The sequence below is a fragment of the Panthera onca genome, chromosome A2 (genome assembly GCF_046562875.1).
Source record: "Panthera onca isolate mPanOnc1 chromosome A2, mPanOnc1 haplotype 2, whole genome shotgun sequence".
Lineage (NCBI taxonomy): Eukaryota > Metazoa > Chordata > Mammalia > Carnivora > Felidae > Panthera > Panthera onca.
In genome coordinates, this window is record NC_138340.1 from 104,165,530 (window position 1) to 104,183,027 (window position 17,498).

The following is a 17,498-nucleotide window of genomic DNA, read 5'->3' on the forward strand; positions in this document are numbered from 1 at the left end:
ATTGACCCCCAGCTATTATCTCATTTATCTGATTTACATTGTAAAATCAGGATCTACACTATTGATTAGAGCATAATTAGTTAATTATGAACAGGGAAGTACAAAGTTATGTGGGGCTTGAGCACAGCAGGTTGTACTGCTGAAAAATTTCCAAGGGCATGAGCAGATGGAGATCAGTTTATTAAAGAACAAAGCAGACGTGTTTCAGGTATGGAAATGTCTAATCATTCTCTCGTGCTGTGAGGAGGTACTTGACCTTAATTGTGTATTTTTCTAAGAATTCTTTATGTTTCATTTTTATTTTTTTGTTTCACTTTGAATCTTATAACCTGGCTGCTGCAGATGTAGCTAACTGAATTGATCTCATTATTTAAGCTATCATTAAATGTGAATTTGGATTTCAATAATTATCCAGATTTTTTTCCAGTTAATGTACTTCCATGTGTAAAGAATATTTTTGTCTTTCTTACCACTCATTCAGTCATTATTGCCTGTGATAAAAATAGAAGTCTATAGTGGCACTAGTGAAAATATGTTGAAGATCTCTACATTAGTCTTCTATTTGCAGAATGATATAAAATACATTTTCTAATTATTTTGTTTGGAAAATGCTCATGTAGGTGGTTTGCACTAAGTTTGTTGTAAAATACATAAGGAATAAAATATACCTTTATTGATAGGAAATGTTATTCTGATATTGGAAGAATGGAGAATTTTGTCCAAGCTTGTATTATTTTAAAAGTGATTTAACTCATGGGCCACAATCCTGCTTCTTCTCCATCTGTTAAAATGGGTAATTGAAATAATTGGCCACTATTCAATGAAAGAATCTATCAATCTGTTAATAGATTTATGTGGGCGTGTTAAGCTGCTAGTGAGATTTAAGTAATGTTAGTATTAAAAGATCAATTCTTTGGATCTTTCTTGTATAGAATTTTTACACAGAAATGATGAAAAGTAAGGAAACCCAACCCATCAATTCTCTCAGTATTTAGTCTGTTTTCTTTTTAAGTGAACAGATGTAATGGTATATATTTTTAAGGTCAGTATTCTACGCTCTATGATAGACATGGATCTAAATAAAACGTTCCTTGACATAACAAAATAGCTGTGAATATGGGTCAACTTGATCACAAAAAATGTACATCCCTTTTCAAGTCCCATGTTACAGATTTCTCTTCTGAAGTTTAGCTTATCCTCTGGCTATAAATTATAGGAGGCACACTTAATTGTTTTAGTTAGTTTAAAAACAGTTATTTAACATATTCTCCTAGTGAAATTATCAATTGGAAATTAAGATAGTTAAAGAAATCCTTTGGAATACTGGCTTTTAGCCTTTCTGTTGGCACAGGCAGAAATAAATCCGTTGTTTCTTTTTACTTGTATCCATATTCTCAGTAACTAGGTAAACACATGACTGTTTGTTGTATGGATCAGAGGACATATGAACATAAGTCCTTTTCTTCCTTTTCTTTGTCTAGGGTGCTATAATTAACCATATGCTAAGTAAGTATTTTAAATTCATACAGAACTATGTTTATTTCATCACTGCATTTTGTTAAATGTGTAAAAGACCACATATATTTAGCTGCTTTATTATTTACACATCTGTGTCCTTTATGAATCTGATACCTAGGAAGTTGTATTTAATATTTGTATTAAATAATATAATTAAACAATCAGGTTTCCTTTCATCTTATAAATTGGATTCACTTTTTCTCATCAAAATTGTAATTTTAGAATGCCCTGTAGTGTCAATGTGTATAATATTTATTAGATGTTTAAAGGATACTTCTTTAAGCATCCAGTTTGTATTTTATTAAAAGGAATTCATAGTGTTTCTTTAAAGGTTAGTTTAATATTCTCTTTTAATATTTTAAGATATTGCCTTTCTATACAGTATGTGTGCTATTGGTATATTATAATGTTTTTTTTTTATATAGACATTTGTGTTCCATAATAAAGTATATTGTGTCATATCACTATGCTTTTGTGGGTCAATGACTGCTCTTGGAAAAGATTTTAAAACATTGCATTCACTATTCTTTCTGATAAATGAAATACGTATATATTATGTGCTGCAATTATGTTTCCAGGTATATGTAAGAAATAGAAGTAGAAACTATAAATAACAATTTGATCAAAAACTACTTCAACTTTATTTCAGCTTTTAGGTAGAAGAATGGTTGCAGACCCTTAGGAGTTTCTGATTTTCAGTTTTTAAAAAAGATCTGAATTTGTAACATAGCTAGAATTTATTGGCTGACAAAATATGCCAGAGTTTTCATAGTGGTGTTTGTATGTGCATGAAATAAGTAATCCACTATTTTTACCATCTACATTATTCTTTGGTTTCTAGGATTCTTAGTGGTATCTCTTACATTTGTCTCTGATATATTAATTCGTACACATTCTGTTCAAGTTTACTTGTATCATTCAGGATATTTTTGTTACCAGCACATAAATCTATGGATGTCCTCAATATTCTAATGTAAAAACAACCATACTTTTTCCACATGGAAATAATTTCAGTCATTTGTAGAAAGAACTTTTATTTGCATATTTATTAACAGAGCTATTGATTTCAGGATTGATTGATTTCTCTTTGTGTTTTTTTCTCCTGGATTTTAGCAGTTCCTAAGTGTATTAACTACTCTTTTTTGCTATTTATTCTTGGGATTACAGTTTTTATTTACTGGTGAATGAGCTATAACTTGAAAGAACTTCCATATCACCCCCTAATTCTGACAAGCAAATTCTGCCTTTCCTCTGAGACCCATCACAAATACATTAGAGTTCCACAGGGAGAGTAAGTCATTCTAAAAGGTATTACTAATGAAGTAATCAGTAGAATTAGGTCATTTCCAAATGGCATATACTTCAACATTATTGTCTAACAAATCTAGCATATACAACCTTTGTTTTCCCAGTGCATTTATTCTTGAGCTGATAACCTGATTTTACAGTTAATTGGAATTAGCTATAAATGGGAACTGTATCAGTGTAGCAAACTTATTCTTAAAGTTATTAGCTGGAAATACATAGGTAACAATAAGAATCCCCTTCATCTATGCAGGTGATATAAACAAATTATTTACAAAACAACGAATTAAGATATACCTTTATATTCATCATGGTGTTTGATGTGACTTATACAATAGAAATCGTAATTTGAAGTTATGACACAGAGTTTTAAAGTAAATATGCAATAATTAGGTTATAATTTGATATGAACTAGGAAAACAGTAATACCATAACTCTCCACCTATCAAGAGCCCAGAATATTGGCAATCTGAACTCTAAGGAACATTTACCAAAACCTAAAGTGAAGCAAAAAAGACTATATAGTAAACTGAAATTGAGTCCGTGTACTTAACTCAGAAGTTCTCATTTTCATGTCTTTTTATTGTCCATTTGCATAGTCTTACTAAGGTTAAAGATCTGTTTTCTAAATCCACAACAAATTATTGTTAGGAAAATGCTTAGACAAATAGTTACAATATCAGAAAGCAGTAGCTGACACTTTTCAAGCAAATTAATACCCTGAAAACCTATGAAAGTTGAATACAAGAATTCAAATAGAACAGCAGATAGTACTCCAAACACAGTTAAACACTTAGCAGCATGTGTTACTTGTATTCATGACCCTGATAGGACAAAGATAAAGTAAATTATATTTATTTTCTTGCTGAAGTAAAGAATGTGATTCTTTTTAAGTGTTCCATCAAAATGGTAGAAACAGTAGTTTTCATGTTTGAAGGAATATGGCCTCAGCTATCTAGAAGTCTCAACTTTCTCATAAATTCAGAAGTGCTCATATTCTGAAGGTTCCTGTAACTATATATAATATAATTGAAGTTTTAACTACTTAAAGGTAAATAAGTTATACTGACAAGAAAGAACATAAAATTGTGTGGGCTTGCCATTTAGTTTCTTTATGTTACATTTGATGTTCGCTATATATTCTGTTATTTTTTCTTAATGCCAGAGCAACAGGTATTTGAATACTTTGACTGCCTTTAAATGTGTTTTTGGTTTATTTATAATATTGGCATGGTATATAAAGTACTGTTATTCCTATTTGATTTCATTTTTCATGTAATTAGAATTATCATGGTAGATCATTCTTTTCGAGTCCGTGTCTTGAGTCTAAAATCAGGGTTTTGGAAAACTGCATAAATGTAAATGGTTCATAAGGAGAAAGTTTAGAGGAAAAATGGGTAAACTTACAACATATTATGTTTTAAACTTTTTTATACCTGAGTAACTTAACTAAGTTGCTAACTTTCTGAAACTTGATCTCCAAAATGGGTCTTTGGGACATTGGATTTTGTAGCGTGATTTGAAATTTTTACCTAAATGTGATTTATACGCCCCTTTATTCTGATGGTTTTTAAAAATCAATGGTTTTTCTTGGTGTGTTGTTTCTAACAATAGTTCTTTCCCCCCTTTTTTATAATAAAGGTTATTGAATAGTAATTTTTCAATTTATTGAGTAACACATGCTTTATAAAAATTTCTTCGTGGTTTCGTATTTGGATTTCTCAACATTTTAAGTTGTAAATTAGTAAGAGAGACAGTAAATAAAGAGAATCTGACAGACTGAAGAAAAGTATTTTTTTTAACTTAAAAGAACACAAAGAAAATGAGGACAAAATCCTTTCTATTAGATGTATACATCTTTGTTGTTTGTTGTTAAATTTTGGTCTTGTTATTCCAACTGATGCAAATTTTATTGTACAAAACAATGAAATAATGCAGATCTTTCTTCATTGTCAGCAGGATGAGATTGTCTGAAACGAAGAATAGGTATGATAGTTTTCTTAGATTTTGCACATTATAGGGTGGCAAAGACAGTATCAAAATATTTGTTGATAAGCTTAAGGATGTACTAGGAGGTACTCTGAAAAACCAAATGCACTGAGAGAGAGTGACAGGTAATTTTGAGAATATTTTGTATTTGAGAAAATAATACCAAATTCTTAGAATGATTTTTATTTGCTAGATTGTGTTAACATGCTATAAACATTAGAAAGTGTATTTACAGTCTACTTTCACTTGGAGAAAGAGTGATAAGGTACATTGTATAGAATTGATTACAGCTTAAGTTTTTTTAAGTAATCACAATGTATTAGATTAAATTCATAATCTAGAATTATATACATCTTATATTAAATGTTTTTTAACTAATGGATAATTGATTAATTCTTGATGTTTAAAATTGAAATTGTGTTATGAACACATTTGGCTATACACATTCATTCATATGCTCTCAACATTTCTGCTATCAAAGTGTTCTGAATGATATTTATTTTGTTTTAATTTTATTGTTGTATTTTGTTTTCTCCTTAAACATAGATTTCAGCTTTAGATTGTCTTTGTCATAGACATTAATTTAATAATCTTGTGAACTAAGGGAAGAATTAACAGTGTTGAAATGTATGGTAATTTGCCATTTGTCTTTGTAAAAGATAGTTTTTAATATTATTTAGATACACCATAAATCTCTTTACCCTACAGGTGTGATGAATGCAGACTGTGCTACCATTTTGGCTGTTTGGATCCCCCTTTGAAAAAGTCTCCTAAACAAACAGGCTATGGGTGGATATGTCAGGAGTGTGATTCTTCATCTTCTAAGGTAAGGAGAAAAGTCCATAAGAAAAAGTGTTTCACTTCATTTTGATAGCCATATCATACCATCAGCTTCCTGATTTTGAAGAGAATTAGAATTATGAATAACCAACATTTTAATCTAATGTACTTCAAGACTATTTAGCCATGGTGATTTTATTGCCCTTAAATTGTGGAATAAACAGCTCTACTAAGTTATATAAATATCTTCTGAAATGTTTTAGCTGTAAATTTTGTGTATTTTCTATGTTACTGTAATATATTAAATAGTGTTCTAGTCACCAAAGAAAGTCACCCTGCGCTTATTTACCACACCTAGGGAATGGCAGGGTAATTCTGGCTTGAGTCATGAGAAATTTGTTTTGACAAATATATATTAATGTGTATAAATATGAGTCAACAGAATAACCAATAAAATCCAATTTTATTTTGTAGATAACTCATTAAGTATATTGTGAATTAATTTTTAATAACGGCTGTTTGAAAACTAAGTGAAATAAGTCAGAGAAAGACAAATACCATATGATTTCACTTACAGATGGAATTTAAGAAACAAAACAGGGGGCGCCTGGGTGGCGCAGTCGGTTAAGCGTCCGACTTCAGCCAGGTCGCGATCTCGCGGTCCGTGAGTTCGAGCCCCGCGTCAGGCTCTGGGCTGATGGCTCGGAGCCTGGAGCCTGGAGCCTGTTTCCGATTCTGTGTCTCCCTCTCTCTCTGCCCCTCCCCCGTTCATGCTCTGTGTCTCTCTGTCCCAAAAATAAATAAAAAACGTTGAAAAAAAAATTAAAAAAAAAAAAAAAAAAAAAGAAACAAAACAGATGATCATGGGGTGGGGGGAAGAAAAGTCTGTTCTTTGACAAAACTAGTTTTTACATAATTAGAAAGGACAATAAGGTTGTTTAGTAGTTTATCTCCAAAAATTGAAATTATATCTTTTGAATATCAATATTATAACCTTAATTTGTGGTAATCTGCAGTTTAAGATTATTGTTTCTTTAAAGTGAGTGACTAGACTCCGATACTTTGACTCGTTTGACAAAAATATTGAATATATTTGAAATAAGACATTTTGATCAGCTGCGGGTTAATCAGATTGTTCTTCCGTAAGTAGACAGTGGAAATTAGCTATCTATTGTAATATGGATATGAAGCCATCTTTCTTAAATGCCACTTAAATGCATTTGTCTCTCCTAGAGTCAATTAAAATTAATACTAAATTCCTTTTTGATTGTGGAATCAAATATATATTTCTGTACATATACATATTTTTTGGCCAAATTGTTGCCTTTAGATTCTAATTTCAAATGTTTAAGAACCTTGATAATGGCCATAGAGTGTGGTATGTGGATTCAGTCTACTAATTCATTAATAAATGATCCACTTTTAATTTGAGATCTTCCAAAGGATAAAAAGCCACTATTTTCAGAACATACCAAAATCATGAGTAATCCTAAAGGCGTAATGGATATCTGTATAATTTTTGCAGTTTTACCTTTAATAATGTACAAGCTGTAGTAAAAATAAAAACAAAAATAAAATGTATTTTTTTCAATTTTAGTATATGTGCTGCCGAAGCGAGCACTAAAATGTATTTTTTTCAGTTAAAATTATTTGTTCCAGGTTACCACAGACACCATCTATAAAAAGTGATTTGTGAAAAACTACAGAAAAACATTTTATTATAGAAAAAAAACCTATTTAAAGGGTTTTTAAACCAAATTTATTACAAAATTTATATATTAGCATAATGATTATTGAAGTGGAATATACTCTGCATTTTATTAGTAATAATCAAGCTTTTTTGCTCAAGATTTTAAACTATACGATATCAAGAATTATTTTCCAGGCATTTTATTAAGACCCAGATTTAAGAGGTATTATATTTAATAGCAAAAGTTATATTGCATAATTTAAAAATGCTATACAGAAATTGTGTTTAAATGGAAAAAAATAGTGATTATACTGTAGATTATAGAGAGTCGTCTTATGGGACTGTTTGTGGTATAGGATTTTTTTCTTTCTTTTTTTTTTTTTTAAGTTTATTTTGAGAGAGAGAGGGAGAGCATTTGAGCAGGGGAGGGGCCAAGGAGAGGGGAGGGAGAGAGAGAATTCCAAGCAGCTCTGTGCTTCCAGCACAGAACCCAACATGGGGTATGATCCCATGTGAGATTATGACCTGAGCCAAAATCAAAAGTCAGGTGCTCAACCCACTGAGCCACCCAGGCACTCCATAATATGATTTTTCTAATACATTTTTTGTTTGGGATTTCCTCTACTCTCAATAAGCAAATAAGGAAAGCATCTTTTAAAAAAATATTTATTGCCCTTTAAAAATACACCTTTTTGTGTACATTCTTTTAAAAAGGTTCTGTACTACTATAAATGTGTAGCATTGTATACAGTGCTTAAGGAATGGCTTAAAGGTATATAGTAACTTCATTAATGAATACTGAAAATTAAAGGGGGCTTATTTATATATATGTTAGGAGTATATCTTACATTTCTTTTTTTTAATCTTTTAAAAAACATTTTTAATGTTTATTTATTTTTGAGAGATAGAGGGAGAGTGCGAGCCAGGTAGAGGCAGAGAGAGGGAGACAGAGGATCTGAAGCAGCGACTGCGGCAAGCCCAATGAGGGGCTCGAACTCATGAGCCTTGAGATCATGACCTGAACCAAAATCAGATGCTTACACTGAGCCACCCAGATGCCCCTATCATATATTTCTTAATGCAGTAGGATGCCAGTAGCCATTGAGAAGGATAAGATATTTTTATTTTTGTTTTTGTTTTCCCTCTTTATGAGACAATAGGTCTTCTACTCTGAATGGAAATCCATTAAGAAGGCACATTGTTAGAAAACTTGCAATATATTTTCTGTATTCTGACCTCTGATTGAATACGAGATAATAAACAACCACCATCAAAATTTCATCCAAATACAGTGTCTAATCTTTGGAATGTCATAGCATTTTACTTTATAAGGTTTACAGCAGTGAAGTAGATTTGTATTTTTGTCATATCAACATGACTATTGTATAGTTATGCTTTTTTCCCAATAAAAAATTAAACTTAATGTAATAGTTAAGCTGGAAACTTAATTAATATTTGTTGCTGCATCCATTCTGATTTGTTCACTGTTGAAGATGTTCATTCCTAACTAGCAGGTAGTAAATTTGTTTACATTTTTCTTAGAAAGATATTGGCTAGTTTGGGTCCAAAGAAAGCATTGATAGATAATATCATGCTTTATAATTCAGTGAATTGCTGCAGAAGCTGTTAAATTTAGAAATCAGTATGTTATTAATATCTGAGTCAAAACTAGTGTATCTGTCAAAATTAGTATCATTGTAGGGCCTAAAAGAAACCTACAGTGGAAATTAATATACTTTGCTTGTCCTTGATTTTCCTCTATTACATTTAGTGGACTATTATTTGATAGGTAATACTGTGTGTATTTGCCATGTTCATATATTTTAATGATATGAAAACTAAGATAAAAATAGTTGCTGCCAGGAGAAGGAAAGTCAATCAGTTGCTAATAAATTTACGGGGGGGGGGGGGGGGGAGTGAAGTATAAAATTCTTACAACTATAAAATGTATATCCAACTTCCTTTCTCTGTGGTAGTCAGGATTATTAAGTCCAAGGAGTCTTAACTTTTATTCTAAAAATTTGACTCCCAAGTAAGTTATTTATTTTGCTTAGAATTTTAGATAAATACAAGGTGAGGGTATATAGTTGAATACGTGCTTGAAAATACATTGCACTTTAAACATTAACTCTTAACATTGTCTCCAAATTTTGTGTAGCAGAGGAAGCAAAAATAATGCCATGTATATTCTCAGCAGCATAATATATTTATACATGACTTTGTCTCTTAAGTAATACGTTTATTGTATGGGCTTTGTGAGGGCAAAAATCTTCTGTCACAAATCCTGCCTATTACTTTTACGGAAATTCTGCTCAAGTCTAAGAAGGTTAACCATAACATAATCCATAATTTTAAGGTTTAGCACATGATAAAATACACCTAAGTGTAGTTTCAATAATATTGATTTAATTACAATTTACCTAAAAGTAGAATGACTTTTTTTAAATTGAGAAATAATTGACACATAATTTTATATCATTTTCAGGTATGACAAGATAACCATTCAATATTTGTGTATAGAATGAGTGTTTATTCTACCTGAACCCATGAAATATGGCATGATAAGACTTTCTCTGACTTATCAACCTATTATAAACCTACTTAAGTTCATTTTAGGTTTCATGTAAAATGACTACATGGACACAGATATATACATATATGTGTGCACACACGGAAACACAAATCTACACATATACAAACACATGGAAACACATATGCACAAAACATATCTTCTCCCACAGGCTGTGCTTCAAAGACATTTGACTAAGGCAGCAGCTATCCAGCCAGTGTATTAAGTTTATATTCAGTGCAGCTAGTTCATTGCTACCTATCACCATGCCTTAGGAATTTTTTTCCCCTGCTTTTTACTATGTTGCCATAATACTAATGTTAATGAGTATTATATGCCTGGAAAAATAATGCGTTTTGTTCTTTTTTAAATTTTTTTCAATGCTTATTTATTTTTGAGGGAGAGACAGTGAGAGCCGGGGCGATGGGGGGGATCCAAAACAGGCTCTTGGCTCTGAGCTGTCAGCACACAGCCCAATGTGGGGCTCAAACTCATGAACCATGAGATCATGACCTAAGCTTAAGTCAGACACTTAACTGACTGAGCCACCCAGGGGCCTCATGTTCTTAATCATCCTCTTCACCTCTCTCTTAGTTTTCCTCCCTCTCTGTTCCATTTGTTCACCCAACCTAAATACCTGGAATCATCTTCAAGCCTTACCCATCCTTGTGCCTTACAGAAAATCATTCTCTGAGTCCTCTAAGAGAAGTTTTCTTCCTTAAATGTTTCCCCAGTGTGCTCTTTGTTCATTTCCTCCATTGTTCCTGTGTTGATTCAGTGCCTCACTTTTTCCTCATTCTTTCAGTTTCTCCTATTTTGGAAACTATCTAAATAGGTCTGCCATATTCTTCTCTTTTACCAATTCTCTTTACTAGTGGCCTCCAAAATGAAGTGTTTGTACCCTAAGAGATAGACAAGATGTCTAATTAAGTCAACTTAATTCTGTATAACATCCCATTTTAATTTGTATGTCTGTGCTTTATAATGTAAATCATATATTAATACTGTGGAACATGATATAACTTCACACAAATATATTTTGATACATATTTAAAATATTTTTAGTATGGGGGCACATCAACAAAAATGCCTGGAGACCATACTTCTATACTGGTACTAAAATCTTTCAGAAACTACATTTGTCACACCTCTGCTTTGCATTTGTGTTTTTTCATCCTCTTTCATGTCCCAAATATAACCAACAAAAACAGAAAATTAATGTTATTACCATCCAATCCTCCGTATTCAAGTCTTGCCATTTGTCTTAGAAATTTCCTTTATAGCAAAAGGATCTAGTACAGAATCATTGTTGCATTTATTTTTCATGTTTCTTTAGTCTGGACAGTCCCTTATTCTTCCCTTGATTTTCATGACCTTGCCACTTTTGAAGATTACAGGGCGGTTATTTTGTAGAATGTCTTACTTTGTATTTTTTAAATCTTTTTTATAGTTAGATTCATTTTATGCATCTTTGATAAGAAATGCCACAGATGTGATGCAGTATGCATTCTTTCAGGTGATACATGACTTCAATATGAACCATAGATGGTAATCACTTGACTAAGGAGCTGTCTGCAAGTCTCTCCCATTCTCTTCCCTTTTCTAATTAATTCATTAATTTGTCTTACCTTGAGACTATGCAAATATCCATATTATCCAAATTATCCTCATCAGACTTTCATTTTCTGTTTTATTCAGTGGATTATATTGGTTATTCTCATTTATTTTGATCTTCAAATTGTCCCAGTTTTGGCTAATGGAAGCCATTTCAGACTGCCTTCTCCCACTTCAGCTTGGCATCTATGTCCTTTTGACATGATCCCAGCAATCTTTAAGTATTTCCTTACTAAAGATATTCCAGACTCAACTGTACTTTCCCTTTCCCTAGTCCTAGAACCAGCCATTTCTCCAAGGAGCTCCAGTTCCTTTCAGTGGAGAGTAGTATTTAGAAACCAAGATGTGGGTACTAGATGTGCTCATTGTTACTGCAGTGTCATTCCTCCTAGTTCTTCTAGACAGAGTGAAGGACTAGATGTATATGTACACATACCCGTTTCTGCCTTTATAGATACTGGAAACCATTCCAGTTTTCTCCCTTTCTATATTTCTAACTCCCTTACAGAAAACTAGTTCCCATTATTCTTAAATATTCTTATATAATTAGTCCCCTGATACAAAACTAATCTCTCATCACCCTCCACTGCCACCCAACATGGACACCTATTTTGCTTACTATAACCTAATGGGCTTTAGACTGAATTGTTCAGGAAGAAGTGAGAGAGGGAATGAGGGTGGACGTCTATATTTTTTACAAGCTCCCTAAATTATTTTAATTAGCAGTCAAGAATAAGAATCTGTTTTATGTGTTTTATGAAGTCTTCAGTTATTAAGAAAGATTCTCACCTAAAAATTAACTTTTTTAGAACTTTAAAACAAATATACACAATGCCCAAAACCCAAGTGAAATGTCAACAGACTACTTTAAAATTATGTTGTATACTTACGTATAAAATTCAAGGTAGATTAAGTACTTTTTTAGATATAGGGCACAGGTTTTTTTTTTAATGTATTTTTTTAAATTTTTAAATTTTTTAAAATATAGGGCACAATTCACTATTCAGTCTTTTCCTAGAGTGCACTTAATATAGATCTCAACAACTTCTGTTAACACACCCAAAATGAAGATCATTTATTTTGACATGGTTAAATGAACATATATAAATATTTTTTAAGAGTGCTTCATTCAAGTCATATACATCATATATTTTACAGTGACTGTGCCAGTTATGATTTTAGCTTTTCATCCTTATTTAAGCTCTGTTTGGTGAAAAGCCATGGAGTATACATGACAGGTCATTATCTGACTACTACCAGATTAACTGTCTTAGCTTGGAGAACTCCATTTGGTTCACTCTTACTTGATCTATATAGTGTAGAGCAATAGTAAATTGAATTCATATGTAGAGAAATGTCATCTAAATCCCTATGAAAAATTTTCTGGAACTACAAATGCTGTGCATGTCTGCTGAGGCAAGTGGTACTTTTTGATAATCATTTGTATTAGAAATCCCTGAGGAGGGAGAGTATGATTTTTTTTTTTTCATCTTTATTTTCCAATTTTCTGCATTAAGCAACTAGAATTCTATAACTGATATAGTTGAGTAAAAACTGCATAGGTAACTATTCACTTTCAAATAAAACACTAAGTGTGAATCTTGCCCCTTTAAGAACTGAACAAGACAATCTTTCCAAGGAGTATCTTGCCACAGTACATTAAATTAGCACATGTAATTGAACCTGGTAATATTGGAAAGTGAATGTCTGATTTTATGTATAATGACAATTTATGAAAAATATAAAATTAAGGGGCACCTGCTGGCTCAGAAGGTGGAGCATGCAACTCTTGATCTTGGGGTTGTGAGTTTGAGCCCCGTGTTGGGTGTTAAAGGTCTTTTAAATTTGAAGTATACAAATGACCCGTTAAAACAAATATTTTTAAAATATTTTGCTATTCATTTGACCTCTTGGATTTTATTAGGTTAAATTTTAAGTTTCTGAATTTAGCATGGTTGACAAAGAAGTCATTTTAGGTAAAACATAACACCTAACTGTTTTAATTCAGTATTCTAGCATTTGTGTGACAAGCATTAGAACTCACAACAGTGTGCTTTAGCAAGCTTTACTGAATTCTGATTGGCTTTTTTACTGATACAGGTATGTAAAAGTTTGGAGAAAAGTTGTTTATATAGTTTCTTACAGTGGAATCCCATGGAACAAATCTGGTGGTTTGTAGACTTAATAAAAGTATGAGAATTAAAACTCGTGTGGTTATCCTTGATGATAGCTGTAGTTACATATTAAACTTTAGATTACCTCTTTGCTAGTGTGGGGGATAAAACCCACAATCTTCCAGTTATCTTCTGCTTTACATCTGGGTTATGTTCAAGGTATTGCCTGAACTCTATTATATGCCTGAACTCTAGCATTTTCCGCAAAATCGTTTGTATAAATATCTTATTTAAGCCCTTAGTTTCTGAGTATTGTACTTTGAGACTAGTAACAATGATGTATGAATTCAGTAAGAAGTAATAGCCATTAAGAATTTTACTAATTACAGATGATACTATGTTTTTTTTAAAAAGTAGAGTGTATTTTTTTAAACTGAACATTTATGGGCAAACTGAACTTATTTTTTGTCATTATTGCTTGCTTAAAAAGGTTCTTTGATTGTCCTAGACATTTTCTGAAACCTATTCCTAGGTAATATTTTATCAAGTAATAATTTTAGCCAAACAAAGACTGTTTATGGTTATTCTTCATAATAGAATTGGAATCTATACTGATCTGTTTAGTTCTGTAGTAATTTCCATGGGGACTATGTAATACGTGTTGAGTGTATTGGTATACTTCAATATGTCATGGTCAGGTATTCCTTAAGAATCTTTTTGTACATATGATTTCTCTCCTCCAGGTACAGTGTGTTAGTGTTTATGACATACACGTGTATGTATTTGAACTTCATATTCACAGAAAAAAAATGACTGGGACTTCTAAAACTAGACAATTCTTTCATATTAATAATTTTCAAAATTGAAACACTAAATCACTTTTTAAGTTACATTTACTACAAACTGGAAGAACCAAGCCACTTTCTAATTTAGATGGCATGTGGGCCTGATGCGTTTGCATAGCATGCTGTGGAATACCATATGTGATAAGAAACTAACTCATAACTGAGAGATAATTAATCAAAGTACAGTAGGGTGCCATACATGGGAATGCCTTTCAAAGCTCACCAACTTTATACTATCCTTTAGTTTTAAAATAGTTTTTTTTTTACTTTTATATTATGTTGGAGGGAAAAGTTGCCTACAAAAAATCTGGTAGACTGAAGGATTTTCATTACAGATTTTAAAAAGTTAATAAGAATATTTTTACCTATTAACCCAGCATTATTAAATTTGGATTATATAATAATGTAATAATTAAGAAAGAATGTAGAATACATTAGTTATGTAAACTTGTTATTCCAGTATTTATAGATGATTTGTGGGTGAGAGATACTGTTTGCTCTAAAGAGATGGTCCTAGTTGAAAAAGGCTAGCCCGTTCTCAGACCTGTGAAGCTAAAGGAAATAATGGGGAAGGCTTAACTCCTAGCTTCAAAAAATAGAGTGAGATCTCATATTCTAATTTATTAAATATTTATTTTAATTATTTCATCATTGTATAGAATTATCTATTAAAAAGTAATCTTTCTAAGCTACATATTGTGGTGTAGGTAGTACCCTTTACCTACAACTAAGACAGACTTCTTCAGATCTAGGCTAAGAAAAACAAAAGAATAAACTCTGAAAGTTAATGGAATTGAGTTCTGAAATCAAATATATTTAAGAATTCTAATCTAGACATTCTGATAGAATCTTTACCAAGATTGATAAGATATTAGGGGTTGGAGGCATAGCCAATGTATGTTATGCCATGTTTCTTACATTTTAACATGTTCATTTTTTGACATTTCTGAAATTAGGGTGTCTGTAAGCAGTTTATATTTTTAAGTGATAATATTTTTTCTTAAAAATTTGCTATTTATGGGGTTTCTTATAATCTGAGGCATTGTTGAGTAACAAAATAGAGTTATTCAAGGTATACAGAAAGTGAAAGTACACAATACATTGTAGAATAAAGAGCTTTATGAATTCTGAAAAGAAACAAACTGGGTTCAGATATTAATTATTTACAATGCTTGTGCAATTTATAGTTCTTTTTTTATTTTTTTATTTTTATTTTTTATTTATTTTTTTTTTTAATTTATTTTTGGGACAGAGAGAGACAGAGCATGAATGGGGGAGGGGCAGAGAGAGAGGGAGACACAGAATCGGAAACAGGCTCCAGGCTCCGAGCCATCAGCCCAGAGCCTGACGCAAGGCTCGAACTCACGGACCGCGAGATCGTGACCTGGCTGAAGTCGGACGCTTAACCGACTGCGCCACCCAGGCGCCCCTATAGTTCTTTTTTTAATGTTTATTTATTTTTGAGAGAGCGCATGCAGGGGAAGGGCAGAGAGAGAGGGGGACAGAGGATCCAAAGTGGGCTCTGCCCTGACACCAGCGAGCCCAATGTGGGAGTCGAATTCACAAACCAAGAGATCATGACTTGAGCCAAAGTCAGATGCTCAACCAACTGAACCACCCAGGTGCCCCTACAATGCCTGTGAAATTTAGTAAGTTGTTTCAGTTCAGTGAGCTTCAGGTTGCTTATTTGTGAAAGGCTTAATGGCAATACTTGGAATATTGGAGATACTCAGTAAATGACATCCCTTCTAATTCTTAAAAATACACAAGCATTTTAGCAGCACTTGGGTGGCTCAGTCAGCTGAACTTCCAACTCTTGGTTTTGGCTCAGGTCGTGATCTCATGGTTCGTGGGATTGGGTCCTGCATTGGGCTCCATGCTGACAGTGTGGAGCCTGCTTGGGATTCTGCCTCTCCCTCTTTTCTCTGTGCCCCTCTACCACTTGTGCAAACATGTTCTCTTTCTCTCAAAATAAATAAAAATAAACTTCAAAAAAATTAAATGAGCATTTTAATTACACAGGGAAAAATTCAAAATTGGTGCTAATGTCCTGATTTTCAAATGTAGAAAATGTTTTTAAAAAGTAATCTGAAGAGAAGTTTTCTGTGTTTTACTTTTTGTCTTCACGCACCAGGTAAAAATCTTTCTTGTCCCTTTCACATGAAACAGAGTAAGGTCATGTCTAACATTTTCATTCACAAAGAAAAGTCCATTTGCTTTAATTTCTTGCTAGGGTTAAGAGGTAATGGAAAGTTATCTTTATAATTAATCTGGTTTTTAAACTAAGGCACTTGTGGCTCTCTAAACTTTTAAAATTATATACTATAGTATTCCATAAGGTATTTTTTTCTAAATCTATTGTGTATCATTAGCAAATAGTTTTTTCTTTAATATTGATGGTAATGACTATTTCGCATTAAATATAGAATTAAAGTCCTCTATGAATTGAACAGATCATACATTAATGTATTTATTTTACTTTGTAAGTAGAAGGCTGATATTTAAAAAGTAGAAGTTTACTGTCATATTTAAAACGTTGGCTCTACCAAGTATTGAACAATAGAAAAAGACATAACTGATATATGTTTCTACATATAGAAAAAGACATAAATGGAAACTTGTTTTTAACTAAAGATATACTTTTTAATAGGTAAAGAAATACCCAAGAAATTTCTCATAGATTGGAGAGGGGTATTATTTCCTTGTGAAGGTCATGAAAACTATAAACCTGAAAATGAAATGAAAATAAAAAGTAAATAAAATGAAATTTAAAAGTAACAAATCATTGAAGACAGGTGTAAGATAATTTATGAGTCTACCTTGTCAAAGTGTATACAGTTTTTGATAATGAAAGGTTTCATCAAGCCTAACAAATGACTTTTAGAGAACAGGCATATATATCAGCAGCACATTCTTTTACCATATAAATGTTTGAAAACTTCCAAAGGATGGAAATGTGAGAGGTTCTGGGCTAGCATTTTCACATTCTTTGTGGAGTCTGGAAATTCAGGTTATTAACTTTTAGAGCATACTGTGTAAACATATTTGGAATTTCATAACATGATTATATGCCT

At 32.0% G+C, this 17,498-nt stretch overlaps 1 protein-coding gene across 3 annotated transcripts in view; it reads left to right on the forward strand.

The window, feature by feature from the left end:
* The window catches only part of PHF14 (PHD finger protein 14), a 208,970-nt gene that overhangs the window by 142,805 nt on the left and 48,667 nt on the right, over positions 1-17,498 (forward strand). For all 3 annotated transcript variants that reach the window (XR_009610015.3, XM_060632560.3, XM_060632559.3), the window contains one exon: positions 5,521-5,638. Coding sequence is in view for 2 of the 3 variants with exons in the window: in XM_060632560.3 (XP_060488543.1) it covers positions 5,521-5,638 (118 nt within the window). In the remaining variant the exon portion in view is untranslated. The remainder of the gene's footprint in view (positions 1-5,520; positions 5,639-17,498) is intronic.